This window comes from Globicephala melas, chromosome 19 (assembly GCF_963455315.2).
Source record: "Globicephala melas chromosome 19, mGloMel1.2, whole genome shotgun sequence".
In the NCBI taxonomy this organism is placed as follows: domain Eukaryota; kingdom Metazoa; phylum Chordata; class Mammalia; order Artiodactyla; family Delphinidae; genus Globicephala; species Globicephala melas.
In genome coordinates, this window is record NC_083332.1 from 57292511 (window position 1) to 57308985 (window position 16475).

The window sequence follows — 16475 nt, forward strand, 5'->3', positions numbered from 1 at the left end:
AGGGCTATTCCTCTCAAATCTCACTGTTTTCTTGGAGTGGCTCTTGGAAGACTTTTCAGCCCTCAGCTGGACGTGGAGGGAGGCAGCAGTGACAGCCAAAACATGGAGAGCGGTCCCAGCTGTAGAACACCAGTCTGGGCCCAAACCTTTCTGTTCCCCTTCACTTCTGGGACACCAGCCCAGTTCGTCTCTACCCTGGACAGCTCTTGCCTTGAGGGTGTCCTAGGTGGTTTCCCTGGGAACAAACCTTGCGACTCAGAGATCTTTGTGGAGAAGGGGAGGGGTGTCTGCATCCACACAGAGATGAGGGCAGCAGGAGGGGGCAGTGGGAAGAGGTGAACGGAGGAGACACGGACTGCGATTACAGCAGGGCTCTTGGCCAGCCTGGGGCCAGTTGGGACTCTGGGTGCCCCCGAGCATGGTCGCACCTGGAGGCGGGGGGCTGGCCTTACACACCCCTTACCACTAACTGTATCCCTTTCTGCTTCATGATCTTCAAATCAACTATGAAGTGGAGGCAGAGTCCATGAAAATACTGTGAAAACACACTGTGATTCCCTTTTATGACATGTCTGGAGAAGGCAGATGTGTACAGACAGGAAGTAGATTGATGGTTGCCGGCGGCTGGGGCTTAGAACAGGGGAGTGAGCATATGGGCATGAGGTTTCTTTGGAGGCTGATGGAAATGTTCTAAAATTAGTTTGTGGTGATGATCACACAACTCTGTAAACTTCCTGATAATCATTGCATTGCCCCCTTAAAATGGATAAATGTAACGGTACTTAAACGGTACCTAGATAATACATTAAAAATACTGTGGGAAGGAAGGAGGATAGAGGGACTCCAACCAGGGAAAGTTGACCCCCAACTCTCCTTTTCCCCAGATCGAAAGCTCGGATTTGCATTTTAGGAGGAATCTCAGTGCTCTGTGAAGACAGGGTTGGAAAAAAGAAACCCAACAGATAAACATTACTTTAACCCTGAAAATCTGTTCGTCAAACGGCAGCCAACATGAAATATGTGTGTGTAGATATATATGTAATTGTAAGTGGGTTCATGTCATTCTTCAGCTTAAAACCCGCCCACAAAAAGAAACAAACAAAACACCTTCCCATGACTCACATCTCACGCAGAGTAAAAGCCCAAGTGCTCTCTGCAGTCTATGTGGCTGGCCACGCAGGATCTGAATTCCCTTTACCAGCTCCCTGGACTGTCTCCCCCGCTCTTCCCGGCCAGGCCTCCCTGCAGCGCACACTTGCCAGGGTCTGTTCCTGCTGCTGCTGGTGCCTTGTCCTGCCACAGGGTGCCTTCCTTGCTTCATCCTCCAAGGCCGCCTTCCCAGTGGGCCCGTCCCGGCCTCCCCTCCTCTGTGCACAGTGAGCCCTCCCTGCCTATCTGTTCTCCTGGACCGTGTTCACTGTCTGTCTCCTCCATCTAGAATGTGAGCTGCATGAGGGCACTGCACTCTCCCAGATGCCGAGAATTACTCCTGGCAGGAAGGAAGGGATCCACAGATAGTTTCTGAAGAAATGAATGAATGAAAATAAATCCACTCTTTCTCTCCTTGTCACGTTCTTCATCCTTTCTGCTTCCTCCTTCCCTTGGCCCCCATCCTCCCCTCCCACCCCCAACCCCTCCCCTGTCCCTCACAGTTGCAGGGGCCTCCTCATTATTTCCAAGGTGTTCTTTGGGACTGTGTGATGTAGCATGAAACTTGCTTTTAATGCACTGCCAATTTCTCCTGAGATTGAGAATCAGGGAGGAAAGCAAATGAGATTGTAAACCCCAACACCCTTCGACAGAAAGACACAGGCCCCAGTCAGCCCATGGGAGACGAGAGATATTTATGTAAGGGTGACAATTCCCTGTAGTAAAATGCCGCATGAGTGAGTCTGCCAGAGGACAGAGTTCTGCCCTTTGACTGAAGCAAGATAGGATGAGGCCCCTGCAAGCCTCCGGCTTTTCCAGGCTCAAAGACGTGGATGGATCATTGGTCACCGACTGAAGGCACATGACTAGTCGTGCACTTTCCTCTGCATGCCCCGTGTCTGTGTGTGTGTTCTTGTGGCTGAGGGAACTGTGTTGGTTTGCAGGGGGAAGCTGTGTTGTGTGTGTCCTTGGGTCTAGGCATGTGATGTGTGTCTGTTGCATGTGCATCTGTTAATGAGTGTGTGTGTGTCAGTGTATGTGTGTGACCCTATCAAATGGATTCTGAGTGTGTACACGTGCACGAGTGCATGAGTGTTTGTGTTTGGTGAGAGAGGACTTTGATGTCAGTGTGCATGTGTCTAGTAGTCTAGAAATCTGGAGGTGGCTGCGTGTCTGCAAGTGTCTGTTTAAGATCTGGCGTCAGGCCACCCACAGCTGAATTACTCACTCCTAAAAGGCACCGAGTGGCTTGTCTTCATTTCCTCACATCCGCTGTCCTGGTATGAATAAGACCATCCTTCACTTTTGTGCTGTTCTTTGGAGAGTGCAGACCACCTTCAAGTGCCATTTCTCATTTCATTCTGATAACCAAGAGCACAGGAGAGTTATCGTCATTTACAAACGAGAAATTCCCCTTAAAGCCCTCCCTGTCCTCTCTGGGGCTGGTCGTGCCGTTGATCCGCTCCCTTCCCACCGCCTTCAGCCATCCGTCTCCCTCTGGGGTCACCTCCCTTCTGTGTCTTCATTCACCCAACACTATGGCTGCCTGCCTCTGACCCCCGCCTCGCAGCCCAGCACCCTTCCTGGTCTCCCCTTGAGCTGACAAACTTCCAACTTCTTCCAGCTTCTTTCCTTCCTCACCAAAGCCCTCACTTCTCATTGGTTCCTCTGACCCTGGACCCTAACACACTCTTAAAGTTGTCTTCCTAAAGTCCTCAGTTACCTGTTCATCGTCAGCCCGACAGCCTCCTCATAGTGTTCAGCCCTTTGGAGGGGACGTCTGAGTTGTGTGATATGGCCATGCACTCTCTCCTTTTTGAAATCCTCATCTCTTTGTCCTTTTGGTTTTCCTCCTTTTGCCTCCTAACCTTTCTGTGGCCTTTGCTGGCCTTTTAGAAACTCATCGGATGATTGAGTTCCTCCCTTTTCCCTCCACATAACCTGGATGGTGTCAGCTTCTCCTTCACGTCTAGCTGCTCTTGTACGTGAGTGACACTTCTTGTCCCCTTTCATCTCTCCCTCCCGAATGCAGCTACTTATACACCCTCTAGAAAACTATGTTGGCTGCCCTCAAAGTCACAACACCCATCATCTGTGCCCAGAACTGCCTTTTTCCTATTTACCCACTATCTTGTGTCGGCTGAAAAAAAAGATGCACAACTTAAAAGTTGAAAGTTATGTTTTATATGGTGAACATTCTTAGGACTTCAAGCCCAGAGACAGCATCTCAGATATAGACTGAGAAAACTGTTCAGAAGAGGAAGAGGGGGAAGCCAGGATATAGAAGAGGTTTTTCAACAACACCAGGTAGTTGGAACAAAAGGTTACGGTTAATAAAAGAAAACTAGATATCTCAAGTTAAGGAATTTAGCACTTTTCTATGTATGGGAAGATGCAAGAGTCTGGGTTCACTGAAATCATTCCTTTGATATGCACCTCAGCTGTCTGGGGCCAGCATCCTGTGTTTTCTCATCCTGAGTTTCCTTGGGCTGCACCATCCAAGCAGCTGTAACGTGCTAGCTAGATCCTTTATTTACTGATATAGCAGGCAGTGTTTTACTTCTCACTTGCTAATGGCAACACCAGAAGACAGGGAGTCCTAACACAGCCTCTCCTTTAGCCTGATGCTCTGTTCTTTCCCACACCTCTGTCTCTTCTTCTGTAAACATCTCTTGAATTAGTCACATACTTTTAAACCTCACTGCTTCCATCTTGTCTTTCTTTGAGGTTACGGCCACATCCTGTTGCATTCAAAGGCTTCACATTATAGATTGACAGATACAAACACACACACACATGCCTAGATGTGCATATGGTGTTTGTCAATCAAATTAGATGCTATGGCTCCTCAATGGCCCCAGTCACAGAAAAGCACTTGGCTTCAGAGCACACAGACAGACTCATTACCACAGACCTGACCAAAGGTAGACATCTGTCCACAAACACGTAGTTAATAGAGACACACATAAATCACAAAGACAGAAGTGGAGCCGCAGACATAGAGTCATGGTCATGGACCAATTTTTTGTTGAGGTCCCTGCCATTGTAACACAAAAAATGTTGAGTTGGAAGAAAAAGGATGCCCCAGTCCTGCCCACCATGGTGGGCTCAGAGAGTCCTGTGCACACGGAGGCCTCTCTACAATTGGTCACTCTACCTCCACCCCCTCCTTTCCAGATGTTCTTTCCTATCCTGAGACTCAGAGCCTCCTGCTTCTCTTCGAAGGTACCTTAGAGCCAGGGAGTTTACACAGGTGTCCTTATTACCAAGCTGCTGGGCTATGAGGGGGAAGGAAATGGATTGGCAGTGTGGGCTTCAGTAGCTGGTAAACTGGGAGGACGCCAGAGGTAGAAATGGGGACTCAGGAACCTTACCACTCTGGTCACCTGTCACCCATTCACAGGCTTGCAAACACAAATAAGTTCTGTACTGCAAACAATGGAATGTTTGTTACTGACAGTGCTTTTCATTACTTTACATACATTTTCACACATATCGTCATAATGAATGGAAACCTACTTTTGCTCTTATTATAGAATAGAATCACCAATCCCTTACATTTGCATAGGACTTTAAATGTTTTCAAAGTGCTTTCCTAGACTTTCCTTCATACAAGCTTCAAGATTTTTTTTACTGTAAATAAGATTCGTATATTGCACGTATTTTACATGTTTTCTGTTCTTTTCATATTCCCTAATAAGCCTCTTTACAGATGTTATACATCAGTGTTTTATGGATGTAATCCACTCTGTTTTTCATTGTCTTCTCACTGTCCCATTCTCTCTTTCTTTCTCTGCTGTTTTCTACGTGGTTGGGGTTGGGTTATTTATATATTTATTTGGTTGGTGTGTTGGTTGGTTGTTTTTTTTTTAATTTATTTTATTTATTTATTTTTGGCTATGTTGCGTCTCCGTTGCTGTGCAGACTTTCTCTAGTTGCAGCGAGCAGGGGCTACTCTTTGTTGCGGTCCACGGGCTTCTCATTGTGGTGGCTTCTCTTGTTGTGGAGCACGGGCTGTAGGCACACAGGCTTCAGTAGTTGTGGCGCACAGGCTTAGCTGCTCTGTGGCATGTGGGATCTTCCCGGACCAGGGCTCGAACCCATGTCTCTTGCATTGGCAGGCAGATTCTTAACCACTGTGCCACCAGGGAAGTCCCCAAGCAGTCTTTTATTTGGACTTATTCATTGAGGTTTTGGATATTATTCTTCTATGTTCAGTATAGTTTATATAAAGTAGAGGGCAGCCAATATGGTATTCTGTATTTTCCTACACATATTATCTTACATATTCTCTCAGCTAATTAGGTGAATTGCAGCAATTTATATAACCTCTAAGAGCTTAACATTTCTCATTGGTTAAGGATGGCTAGGATGTACTTGAGAAGTTTATTGCAAATATTAACAAAGACACATGTAGGGTGCATAGCACAGGGCCCAACACGTGTTTAATAAATTGTTGTTATTATAATAGTTTGTGGTTGTGATTGTGGAAGCAGTCAAATGATGATCATAGTGGTTAGAACGTGGTCTTTACAACTGCCTTATTGGTGACCGCCTAAGAGTGTCTCCTGCTGATGGACCCAAATTTAACCTTCTCCTGCAATTGAACATTCAGGTGGTTTGCCATTTTTGCTCTTTATAAATAGTGTCTCACTAAACATCTTCCTGCTTTCAGTTTTTTCCTCCTTTGAATTTAGCATTTGGATGTATTCCTAGGAGTGAGATTACAGAGTGAAGGGATATGTACACTTGTAAGGTTCTTGAGAAATAAATGCTGCCTGATTACTTTCCACAAGAATAACATCAGTTTACAATCTGACCAAAATCAAGAGAAAGACTATATACATTTTCATAGCCTTCTCTGGTCTTGTTTCCTACTTGACTTTTTTATATAGAGTTTCCTTTAAAATTATTATATATTGGGACTTCCCTGGTGGTCCAGTCGTTAAGACTCTGCGCTCCCAGTGCAGGGTGTCTGGGTTCGATCCCAGGTCAGGGAACTAAATCCCGCATGCTGCAGCTAAAGATGCCTCATGCCACAACTAAAGATCCCATGTGCCACAACTAAGACCCGCTGCAGCCAAATAAATAAGTAGATATTTTTTAAAATAATAAAAATAAAACTATCATATACGTATAAAGCCATATCACTATCATATAACATATATACATGTACATGCATACACTTTTATGGAGCATGGGTCAGTGATGGTGTTTAAATATAATTTGCCACATGATTTTCATAGGAACTTATTGTCCAGAGTTTGAGATGCTTGCTTTTGGTGGTACCTCAGGTAATCTTAGTGTGTGGTATTGAATATGATTGGTTTATATATTGAAAATTATATCCCATTTTTAATTCTCTTTAAGTCCTCTGATTGGGTCAAGGAGAAAGTCTCAGCTCAGTGCTAACAACCCTTTAACACCCCTCTAGCCTTTTCTTATCTCCCTTTCAAAAAGAGGAAACTTTCCACCCACCTAAGTCCAGCTCAAATTTAATAACATCATTGATCTCATTGTTTATTTTTATGTTTTCGTACTTTTTATGAGAAACCATACTGGTACTATATTTAATATAATGACACAAAGTTTCCCTTTTTGCATCCATTTATTCAATTAAAAAGGTGAATTACAGATGAGACAGAAATTCTCACAGTGTTGTTCCAATGATTGCAGTTTGGGACATACTGCATGGGGAGTGAGTTCCAGGAGTGGACCCACTAATAATAGCAAACAGACTTTGACAGAACATTGACTAAGAGTCTCCATAATGCCTGACATTGTGGAACATTGTGTTTGGAATGCTGTGATTACCCCTCATCCCTATTCATTTGTGATTGTGAGGACCTTGCATTTGGCCGTGAGGAGAGTCACACTTGTACCCAGCGAGTTCTGTGGGTTAGTGACCAGCCAAGTAATCTCCTCACTTGACAGATTAAGAATGGGAACACACAAGCATGGAAGGATGTATAAATCAAGACTGACATTGTGAATAGAATGATTCAGAAGATGGGATTAAACAGCTTAATGATAGTCATTGTGAATCACAATGTCAGCTTTAGTATAATTCTAATGATGTACTTGCTAACGCTAATGAGGTTTGATAGAATAAAATTAACAATGTCCAAACAGCTGTATGCTTTCACAACAAAGGAGCCATATCTCAGAGCAGACTGATACATCTTCGCCGTGGGGGATTTTAGTCAATTGATTTGTTTTTTCTCTTTTAGGATATATTTAAATTTGAAAGAACTTCTCCTGTCCCAAGACAAAAGAGGTCCATTGTGGTATCTCCCATTTTAATTCCAGAGAATCAGAGACAACCTTTCCCAAGAGATGTTGGCAAGGTAAGTCAGACAAAGAAAACCGCTAAAGCATGCTTTTATTGTGAGATGAGCATACACGAGACAAGCTGACTCTGACTGGCTTGGCGACCAGCAGGAATTGGCCTCAGATCCTCTGTGGTAAGAGGCCAGATTTTTTTGCCAAGAAAAGAATGTCAAAGGTCATGAAAAAGGGAATTTACAAAAAACAAAAACAAAAAAACACAACAACACCTTTGTCATGATTTTGAGATCTACATGGTAGATAATGATGTAAGAGTTGTGACATGAGGATGTCTTTGGTTAAGCAATAGACTCACGGCTTTTGTAGATGATGCCCAGGCCGTCCGCCAGTTCAGTCCTCTTAGTATACCCGGATGATGATAGATCAAAGGAACTAAACCATACTAACCAGATCCAGAAAGCACTGTCACATGAATCAGAGAAACAACTTTTCCAGGAAGAAATAGTCACTGTTAAATAGGCAGAAATACTGATGTTGCCTGGTCAGCACACCCTCTCCCCATAGGAAAGCCGACATGGAGAATTGAATTTTCACCAGTTCATATTTTTCAATGATCTCGGGATTTGAGCAATGGTGGTTAGTTGAATGGATGATCTGAATGGCTGGTGCTATTGGATTGTTTATCTATTCATTGAATCAATAAGGAGCACCTGTTATATGCCAGACTGCAAGATTGAGATCGGTTTAGTGGAGGTGTGAACAAGCATCCAAGCCCCTATTGTTATAGAGCTTGTGTTCGAGTGGGGAGGTAGATTTTTTCAATCAGTAAGTAAATGAGAAAACTGCAGAGGATAACAAATGCTGTGAGTAACAGACACGGGGTGATGTGAAGAAGAGTAAATGGCAGGACCAGGGTGAAGAGGGAGGAGGGAATCTTGGCACAAATGACCGGGAGCAGCTGGGTCGTGTCCCTGACGTTTGAGTGGGGGCGGGAAGAATGAGAAAGGAATAGCCAAGGGGAGGTCGGGAAAACCATAGACTTGGCAGCGGCAACTGCGTGTGCAAAAGCCTGGAGGTGCAAAAGAATGAGGTGGATTTGACTAGCAGAATGCCTGGTTGGCTGCAATGTAGTGAACAAGGAAAAGAGTGATAAGAGTTGAAGTCAGAGAAGTTGGCCTGTCATGTGGGTCTTGGAGACCATAGTGATGAATAGGATTTTCATCGTGCATGCAGCCAGAAACCACTGGAAAGTCTCCCAGGTGTGTTTGTGTGTGTCTGGACCTTTTGAAAGGTCCCTCTGGCTGCCTTGTAGGGAACGATCTGTGGGAGCAGAGTAGTAGGGAGGAGTGGACACACACAAACAGCCAAGAAGGAAGGTTTTATAGTGACCCGGGCAAGAGGTTAGTGTGACTTGGACTATTAGAAATCTATTTCTATTGGAAATTAGAAACATTCATAATCTGATGTCCTGATAATAACCATATTTATGATTTTAAACTATCACTGTACCAAAGATGCAAAATCTTGCCAGATTTCCAGGATATGATGCAAAGGGAAGCAGAGCTCTTCTGAGAGGACAGTGGTACAGCTGACGTGCCCTGGCCCTTTGGACAGCCCTCGCCTCTGTCATGGCCTTTGTGTAGGTTTCCCTGAAGCCAAGGATAGCACTCACCAAGGGGCCAGAGTCCTCAAGTCTGCAAGACTCTGCCCCCAGACAGTTTGAGGCACAAGCTGCACCCTTGTTCTGCAGGTCTCCTTCATGTACGCTTGGTGTTTTCAGCCCTCGCTGTGCATCAGAGTCACCTGGGGCAGTTAAAATACAGATGCCAGTCTCCACCCTCAGAAATTGACTCAGTTGGTCAGGGGGTGAAGACCAAGCACCAGCATTTTTAAGAGATCCCAGGTGATTCTGATGCACACTCAGGTTTAAGGAGGTCTGAGCTAAAATACTTTCTCCTCCCCTGCCTACCACTAAACTATAGTACTTTCAGTATAGGAATTTCAATTCTATTAATTAGTTTACAACAAGGGTGAATTATCACATCTCACTTGCCTGGAAATTTTGTTGTCCTGCCATAATTATTATGAGCACCACCTTTCCCCTTAAACTTGTCCAGCTTTGGACAGTAAGTTATGTGGTCATCCTAAAGCTTCCTCCAGCCCCATACATTTGTCCCCCCTCAGTATATTTAGAGAGTTTTCACAAGGCTCTTTCCTTAAGATACATAATGGATCAATAAGTATGCATCTAACTAAGGACATTCTTCTGCATGGTTTCTTACTTGTTACAGCCTCAGAACACAATTTGTTTTTCAAGCTGAAGACTTCTGTCTCCTTAGCCCCTATGTACTGCCCACCTGGGTTCAGCCCTGGGTTTCAACCTGGGTTCTCTACAAACAACAGCTTTTCTAAGTGCAGTAGTGTACTAACATCATAATGGTGTGAAAGCCTCCCAAACCTCCCGATGGCTTTTACAGAATAACTGCACTGCCTTGCAAGAATTCTGTGTTTGTCCATGCTTCTTAGACCTTTGAAGGAACATATTTCCCTCTTTGTCTCTGCCTGTTTTTATTCATTCCTCTTATTCTTCTATTTATATCTTATATCATATCCTAATCAATCTGCCTATAGCTGACAAGCAAGGCTCTGTCGAGCTGTGAGAAGATACAGGAGTCTTCACTGAGTGCTGGGGAGGCTGGGAGAAGGGAAAAGAGACCCAGGAGGCAGGGCTTTGGCCTCCACACGTCACCACTCCCATCCACCCAAACTCTACGAGTCAGGCAGCTCTAATCTTATAAATATTACATATCAGATTTCAGTGTAGAATGTCATTTGAAGAAGAGATTCTGTGGGCATAAAGACAGTTGTCTTACTTTGGGTTCCCTGAGACAAGAATTCAAATGTAGGTAATTTCTATACCAGTAATACTGGTAAGGGAGTGAAGGAGTGATGCAGGAAAGGGGAAGCAGCCAGTTGAGAGGCCTGTTTACCACTGTGGGTGACTGGATTGTAATCCCACAGAGAAAGGCTAGAAAATGGTGTAAGACACACTCTCAGGGTTATCCTGTCCACGGAGGAGGGAGCTGGGGTATTTATATACCATCCCTATCCGTCTGGTTGAGGGCTGCTCCCAGAAGTCTAAACTCCCCAGCACATCCATCATGCCCTGTGTTCTGTGCACCAGCACAATGGCCTTCTGAGGCTTGCGGGAGAGCCTTTAGGCATCATGGTGGCTGGTGTGCACTGAAAAGGTGAGGTGCAAGGGACTGGGACTGGGCACTGATGAATTCTGCTCTATCACTAAACTTGATATAAACACTGTTGCTTTGCAGGCCAGATTTTTTCTCTTTGTCTCATCTCCTGCTCCCAACTCGTTTCCTCAACTAACTTTCTTATGCCTCGTGCCTTTGAAGCCACTGCACTTGCCTCTCTCCAATAATAAGTACTTGTTTCATCCCAGGAGGGAAAACCTCTGAAATTTAACCCAATTCATATCAATTCATATCAATAATATCAATATGCAGCCTCTGCTATTTACAAGGCACTGTGCAAGGGGCTGCTGATTTAATGGCAAAGGAAACAGAGGCCTTGATCTCACAGGATTAGAGAAGAGTAGAAAAAATCATCACAAATTCTTTATTTGTCACAATAAAGTGTAAGCACTTTTCGTCTATTATGTTGAATTTTCATAATAACAAGCCCACGAGGACCATCTTCCAAGGTGCCGAATGAGGGTAATGAGACTCAGAGGGATGGTGTAACCTGTCCGAAATCACACACTTAACTGCAGAGGCACGCTTTGTGCCACCTCTTTGAGATTTCACAGTCTGCACTCTTAACCAGTAGGCTCAGGGCTACGGAGTGCAACCTGAGAATTCTCTTGCATGGAGTGAAATGTCCTTGCTGAAAATTACTTTTTTAAAATATCATTAAAACTAAGTTTAATACCTTGAAATGTGCCAAGAAATAAGATGGTTAGAGGCGTGGATCAATGGATAGATATATGACAAAGCAAGTAGAGCAAAATGTTAATGATGGAATCTAGGTGATGAGCACAGTTGATCACTGTGAACTTCTTTCAACTTTCCTACGTGTTTGGAAATTTCATAATACAATGTTGGGAAAAATTAAGTTTAAGTGTAAAATTATTATAAAAGGCAGAAGAGCTGGCATGTTGGCACGAAAGTACTTTGTCTTACAATTCGGGATGGTGAATGGAGACCAAGTATTTGTCTCTTTATTTTCTTTTTTGTCATATTTTATCACAATCTGAATTTCTTTAAAGAATGAAGACCCATATACTAGAGGGTAACGATATCAAAAGCAAGGTGCTGCAGCGATTTCGCCCCCGTGGGAGATTTCTCACAGTTCAAGGCCATGCCACGTAGAATTACATATTCACTAAAAAGCTACGCAGGCAGCTCTAGGTATTAGGCAAAGTTTTGACATACACATATTTTATCTATCTGCAAAATAATTAATTAGTTGGTAAGTAGCTAAATTATTAGAATTTGGGGGCTGGTTTTCCATCATATCTCTCAGTGTTTCTGAAAAAAGGGTAGAACACCCAGCTGTGAACACATTTCCTCAGACCTGTGATTTCCTTCCCATTTTTGAATTCTAGACAGCAGGGAGGATCTGCGAGTATGTGCCCTGGAGAGATATGTGTAGTTCCCAACATAACCTTTTTTTTTTCTTCCTCCCCCTTCAGTGTATGACTATTTCAAAATTTGGGCCATAAATAATTTCTCAGTTTTACCAATTTTCACTGATAAATATTTGATTGCGTCTATAGAGATTTTTGAGTTGATTGAGAGCAGGGGACTTGAAATCTGTGAGGCAGCAAGGAGGTCTTTTGGAGATGTATTTTATTCTGTTTTATATTAAGTTTGAAAGACAAGTCATTTATGAAGTGCTTGTTAGAGATTCTATTTTCATCACAAACCCTTTTCATCAAAACCAATGAAAGTACATTTTACTGAAATTCCTTTTTTTATATCCCCTATAAATTGGTAGAATGAGCCTTTAGAAGGACATATTTAACCCAGGATGGAAGAAATACGTAATGGGACCATGCACTCTTTGTAAAGGGAATCAGCGTAGATCATTAGACCAAATCATGAAAACCACTCAACCAGGACTCTGCTTTGATTGTGTCATGAATGTAAGTCACACCTGAGGATAATTTATGGCAGGTCCTAAATATTTCTCAGGGTTCTGGATGTATACCATGGTTAGAGGTCTCCCCACATCCAGGAACTCTGTATCTCCCCTTTACGCCCACCTATGCAAACAGGTGCCAAGGAGTCTTATGGCCTTGGGATTAAATTTGTTTTACTCCATTTAATAGTCCTTTGCAACACTTTGCGAAGCCATGGGTGCCAAGCTGCATTCCCAGAAGCTGGACCAGAAAGCTGATACTAAATGCATCCCCATCGAGCACTACTCCATCTCACCTTTCTACTGATATGTAGACTTAGGGTACCTTGCTCCATTCTGTTGCCTGATTTATTTTATATAATCATCATCAGCCTTTTAAAATCCATTTTTTCACACCTTTTATTCAAGTCTAACTACATGTCTCTTCTCAAAAATTTATATCTGTTTCATTTCCCCATTTTCAAACAAGTAGCAGTTTTATTCAGTGACTAAAAGTTACCATTGGTTGTTGTATAGGAGAGAAATTTGAATATAGGTGATCTAAGATGTCCAGAAGCTTAGTGCTCAAAATTTTCTTGGTGAGATGACCAGCAGAATTTATTTCTACATTCAGCAACCCTAGTTGTACACATGCATTTCATATTTCCATGACTTTGAACTCTTCCCTCTTTCTGGGACACGCCCTCTTCATCCCCACTCCATAGGCCCACCCCATTTACATTCTAAGGTTGTACATCCAATGGCACATTTGCATCGCTGAAGAAAGTTCCACGTCTACTCTGTCCAGCATGGCAGCCTCTAACCGCGTGTGGCTGTTGAGCTCTTGAAATGTAGCGAGTGTGATTGAGGAACTGGATTTTTGCACTGTATTAAATTTTAACTGATTTTAATTTAAACTTAAAAACTACTGCTTGATCCAGTTACTGGAACAACTTGCATGTGAATCTGACTTTTCAACTGTAAATTTTTTTTAATTGAAGTATAGTTGATTTACAATATAGTTAGTTTCAGGGGAACAGCCAAGTGATTCAGTTATACATCTATATATATTTTTCAGATTATTTTCCATTATAGGTTATTACAAGATATTGAATCTATCTTGTAAATTTTAATCTAAATACAGATTAAATATTTTTGTTGAAAATATAATGTCCAAATTGAGATGTAAGTTAGGATTTTAATGGAATGTATCTCATTAATAATCCTCATGCAGATGTCATGTTGCAATAAAATTATTTTGGATATATTGCTATGATTAAAATTAATCTCATGTTTTTTTGGTTTTTTTTTTTTTTTTTTTTACTTTTTTTAATGGAGCTACCAGAAAATTTTAACTTAGTTATATGGCTCGTGTTAGATTTCTATTGGGCAATGCTGGGCTATATTTAAGCCTATATTTAAAAAAATTTTTATTTTATATTGGAGCATAGTTGATTAACAATGTTGTGTTAGTTTCAGGTGTATAGCAAAGTGATTCAGTTATACATATACATGTATCTATTCTTTTTCAAATCTTTTCCCATTGAGGTTATTACAAAATATTGAGCAGCGTTCCCTGTGCCGTACAGTAGGTTCTTGTTGGTTATCTGTTTTAAATACAGCAGTCGGTCTCCTCCATGGAATTTTTGTTTGATCTCCTTTACACATTTGTTTATACCTCTTAGATGACACAACACATTTTGAGCAGCAATATAGTTTCTTTTGTATTTTTCTTCCCATTAACTGTAATTTACCAAGGGTAGTGAGTGATCCAGTACAGTGCCTAACACATAGTAGGGACTTAAATATTCTTTGACTTGAATTCTAACCAGGTCTATGGCTGGTTGGCTAAGGTATTCACCAGTTACTAATTTAAGTGACCATAGCTGGTTTGTTGTTAAAAAGGAATTAACAGACCATTATGTGATCAGTCTGGATGTTTCCAGCAAATTTTAATTTTCTACAGTGGCAGTGAGGCTACCAGATAAATTGCTTGGCAGTCAACCATTATGTCAGGTCATGTAAGCATCCTTAGCAGATCGTGATAGATTTGATGCTGATGGATTGTGTGTGTGTGTGTGTGTGTGTGTGTGTGTGTGTGTGTAAAGGGGGAGGGGGGAGGGAGACAGAGATGGGGGGGTTAAAAGGGAGGAGGGGAGAGAGAGAAAAAATAAAAAGAGGCAGAAAGAGTGAGAAAAGACAGTGACTCTATTTCTGCATTTGCTTATACATGCAATGACATTTTAAATCTACTCAAATAAAAAACTCAAAACTTCTATTCACAACTGAGCAGAGTTAATTCTAACTTATTTTGACTAAGTCTAATGAAAGCTTATATTCACCATTAGCAAGTGTTGCCCTCTTTCTGCAAAGTTTAATTAATGATAAAACATAATTGAGTTGTTTTGGTTCTTTGCCAAATACATATATATGCAAAAATGCCCTCCATGATATACATCCAGTGAATAAAGGCATCTTAGCCTATAGAGGAAGCAATATTTTTAGCCCTGAGTTTATCACCCTGCAGTTCTCAATGTGAAAGTTTCCTAGGGCTTTATTGTTTTGTACTTTTGGCCTCAGACCGAATTTATGTTTAATTATTTGAGAACGTTAAAGGATCTGGCATTTCAGCTCGAGTTAGCACCCTAGAAGTGGGAGAATTGAGGAATTTTCAAATTCAACTAGAGTCTTCCACATCAAATGAGTATCAGGATCTAAGCCAAACATGGCTCTCATTGTTGTCCTGTGCAGGTCTTATAACAACCCTATAAGGTACTACACCCATTTCTCAGGTGGGGAAGTCGAAATTGAGAGAAGTTAAGTAACTTGCCCAAGGTAACACAGGTAAAAGAGTGGCAGTACTGAACCCTAGGACTCTTCAATGATTTCTGCACCGTAACATACGCGAATGTTTAGTTTCCGTGGGTCTTTGCTGTTTGCATAGCACGCTCACATGCAGAAACCACACGTACCCTCAGCAACCAATCTTATGTCCCTGTTGTACCACTGAGGAAACTGAGGCCAAGCACCATGCAAGACTTGTAGTCTACTTGTGGTACAGACTGCGTCATGTAAGTTGAGTTCCTGCAGCATCGCCATCTGCCATGTACTAGGGTTCTGGATGGATTTCAAAATAGCACATGGCATGGGTTAAGGAATAGGCTGTTTGGAGGCAGAGGAAAGGACACATACGAGCCAGGGGTCAGCCAAAGATGAGAAGCACTGCTCCCCATTCCCCAGAATCCTGCAGAGAGAGGTGCTAGGGCCTGTGCAGACAGCTGAGCACACTGGATAGGTTTGCCAGAGAACACACTCTGCTCCCATGGTTCTCCCTTCTTAGCTGGCCAGTGGACAGGTAATCAGACTTCTGAGGGTATCTGGCAGCCTGAGTGCAGGTACCCAGGTTTATAGGAGTCATCTGAGATTCCAGATGTCCAAAGCCACATGCCTGGGGCAGTGGTATACTAGTAAACTGGCTCCTGGGGACAAGGGGAGCCCTGATTTGTAGTGTTTGATGCTCTCTCTGGTGTAAATACCTCCGCAGTAGCAAATTACAAGCTGCCAACTTGCAAAATTCTTGAATATTTAACACTTGGCTTTCACGAAGCAGTAGGAGCTGGCTCCATCATACCAGTGACCTTGGGCCCGTAGAATGTGACCCTGGATAGGGTCAGGTTACACTGACCCCATGTGGAGTAGTGCTCGAGTGGAACCTCCATTTGGGGAAGTGGCTTACCCAATTAGCCACCCATCCCAGGCTTTAGCTTGTTGCTTGTCCAGAGTGAGCACCAGGGTCGTTTCTGGACAGCTTTGCTCCTTGAAGTGCACGAAGTAACTTGTGTAAGGTCCCACAGCCAGTGCAGAGTAGACGCAGACATTGAGCCTGTGCTCTTTGAGCT

At 42.8% G+C, this 16475-nt stretch overlaps 1 protein-coding gene across 1 annotated transcript in view; it reads left to right on the forward strand.

The window, feature by feature from the left end:
• The window catches only part of CDH13 (cadherin 13), a 1033853-nt gene that overhangs the window by 456326 nt on the left and 561052 nt on the right, over positions 1–16475 (forward strand). Inside the window, exon 4 of the mRNA XM_030863234.2 lies at positions 7380–7496. Coding sequence (XP_030719094.2) covers positions 7380–7496 — 117 coding nt within the window. The remainder of the gene's footprint in view (positions 1–7379; positions 7497–16475) is intronic.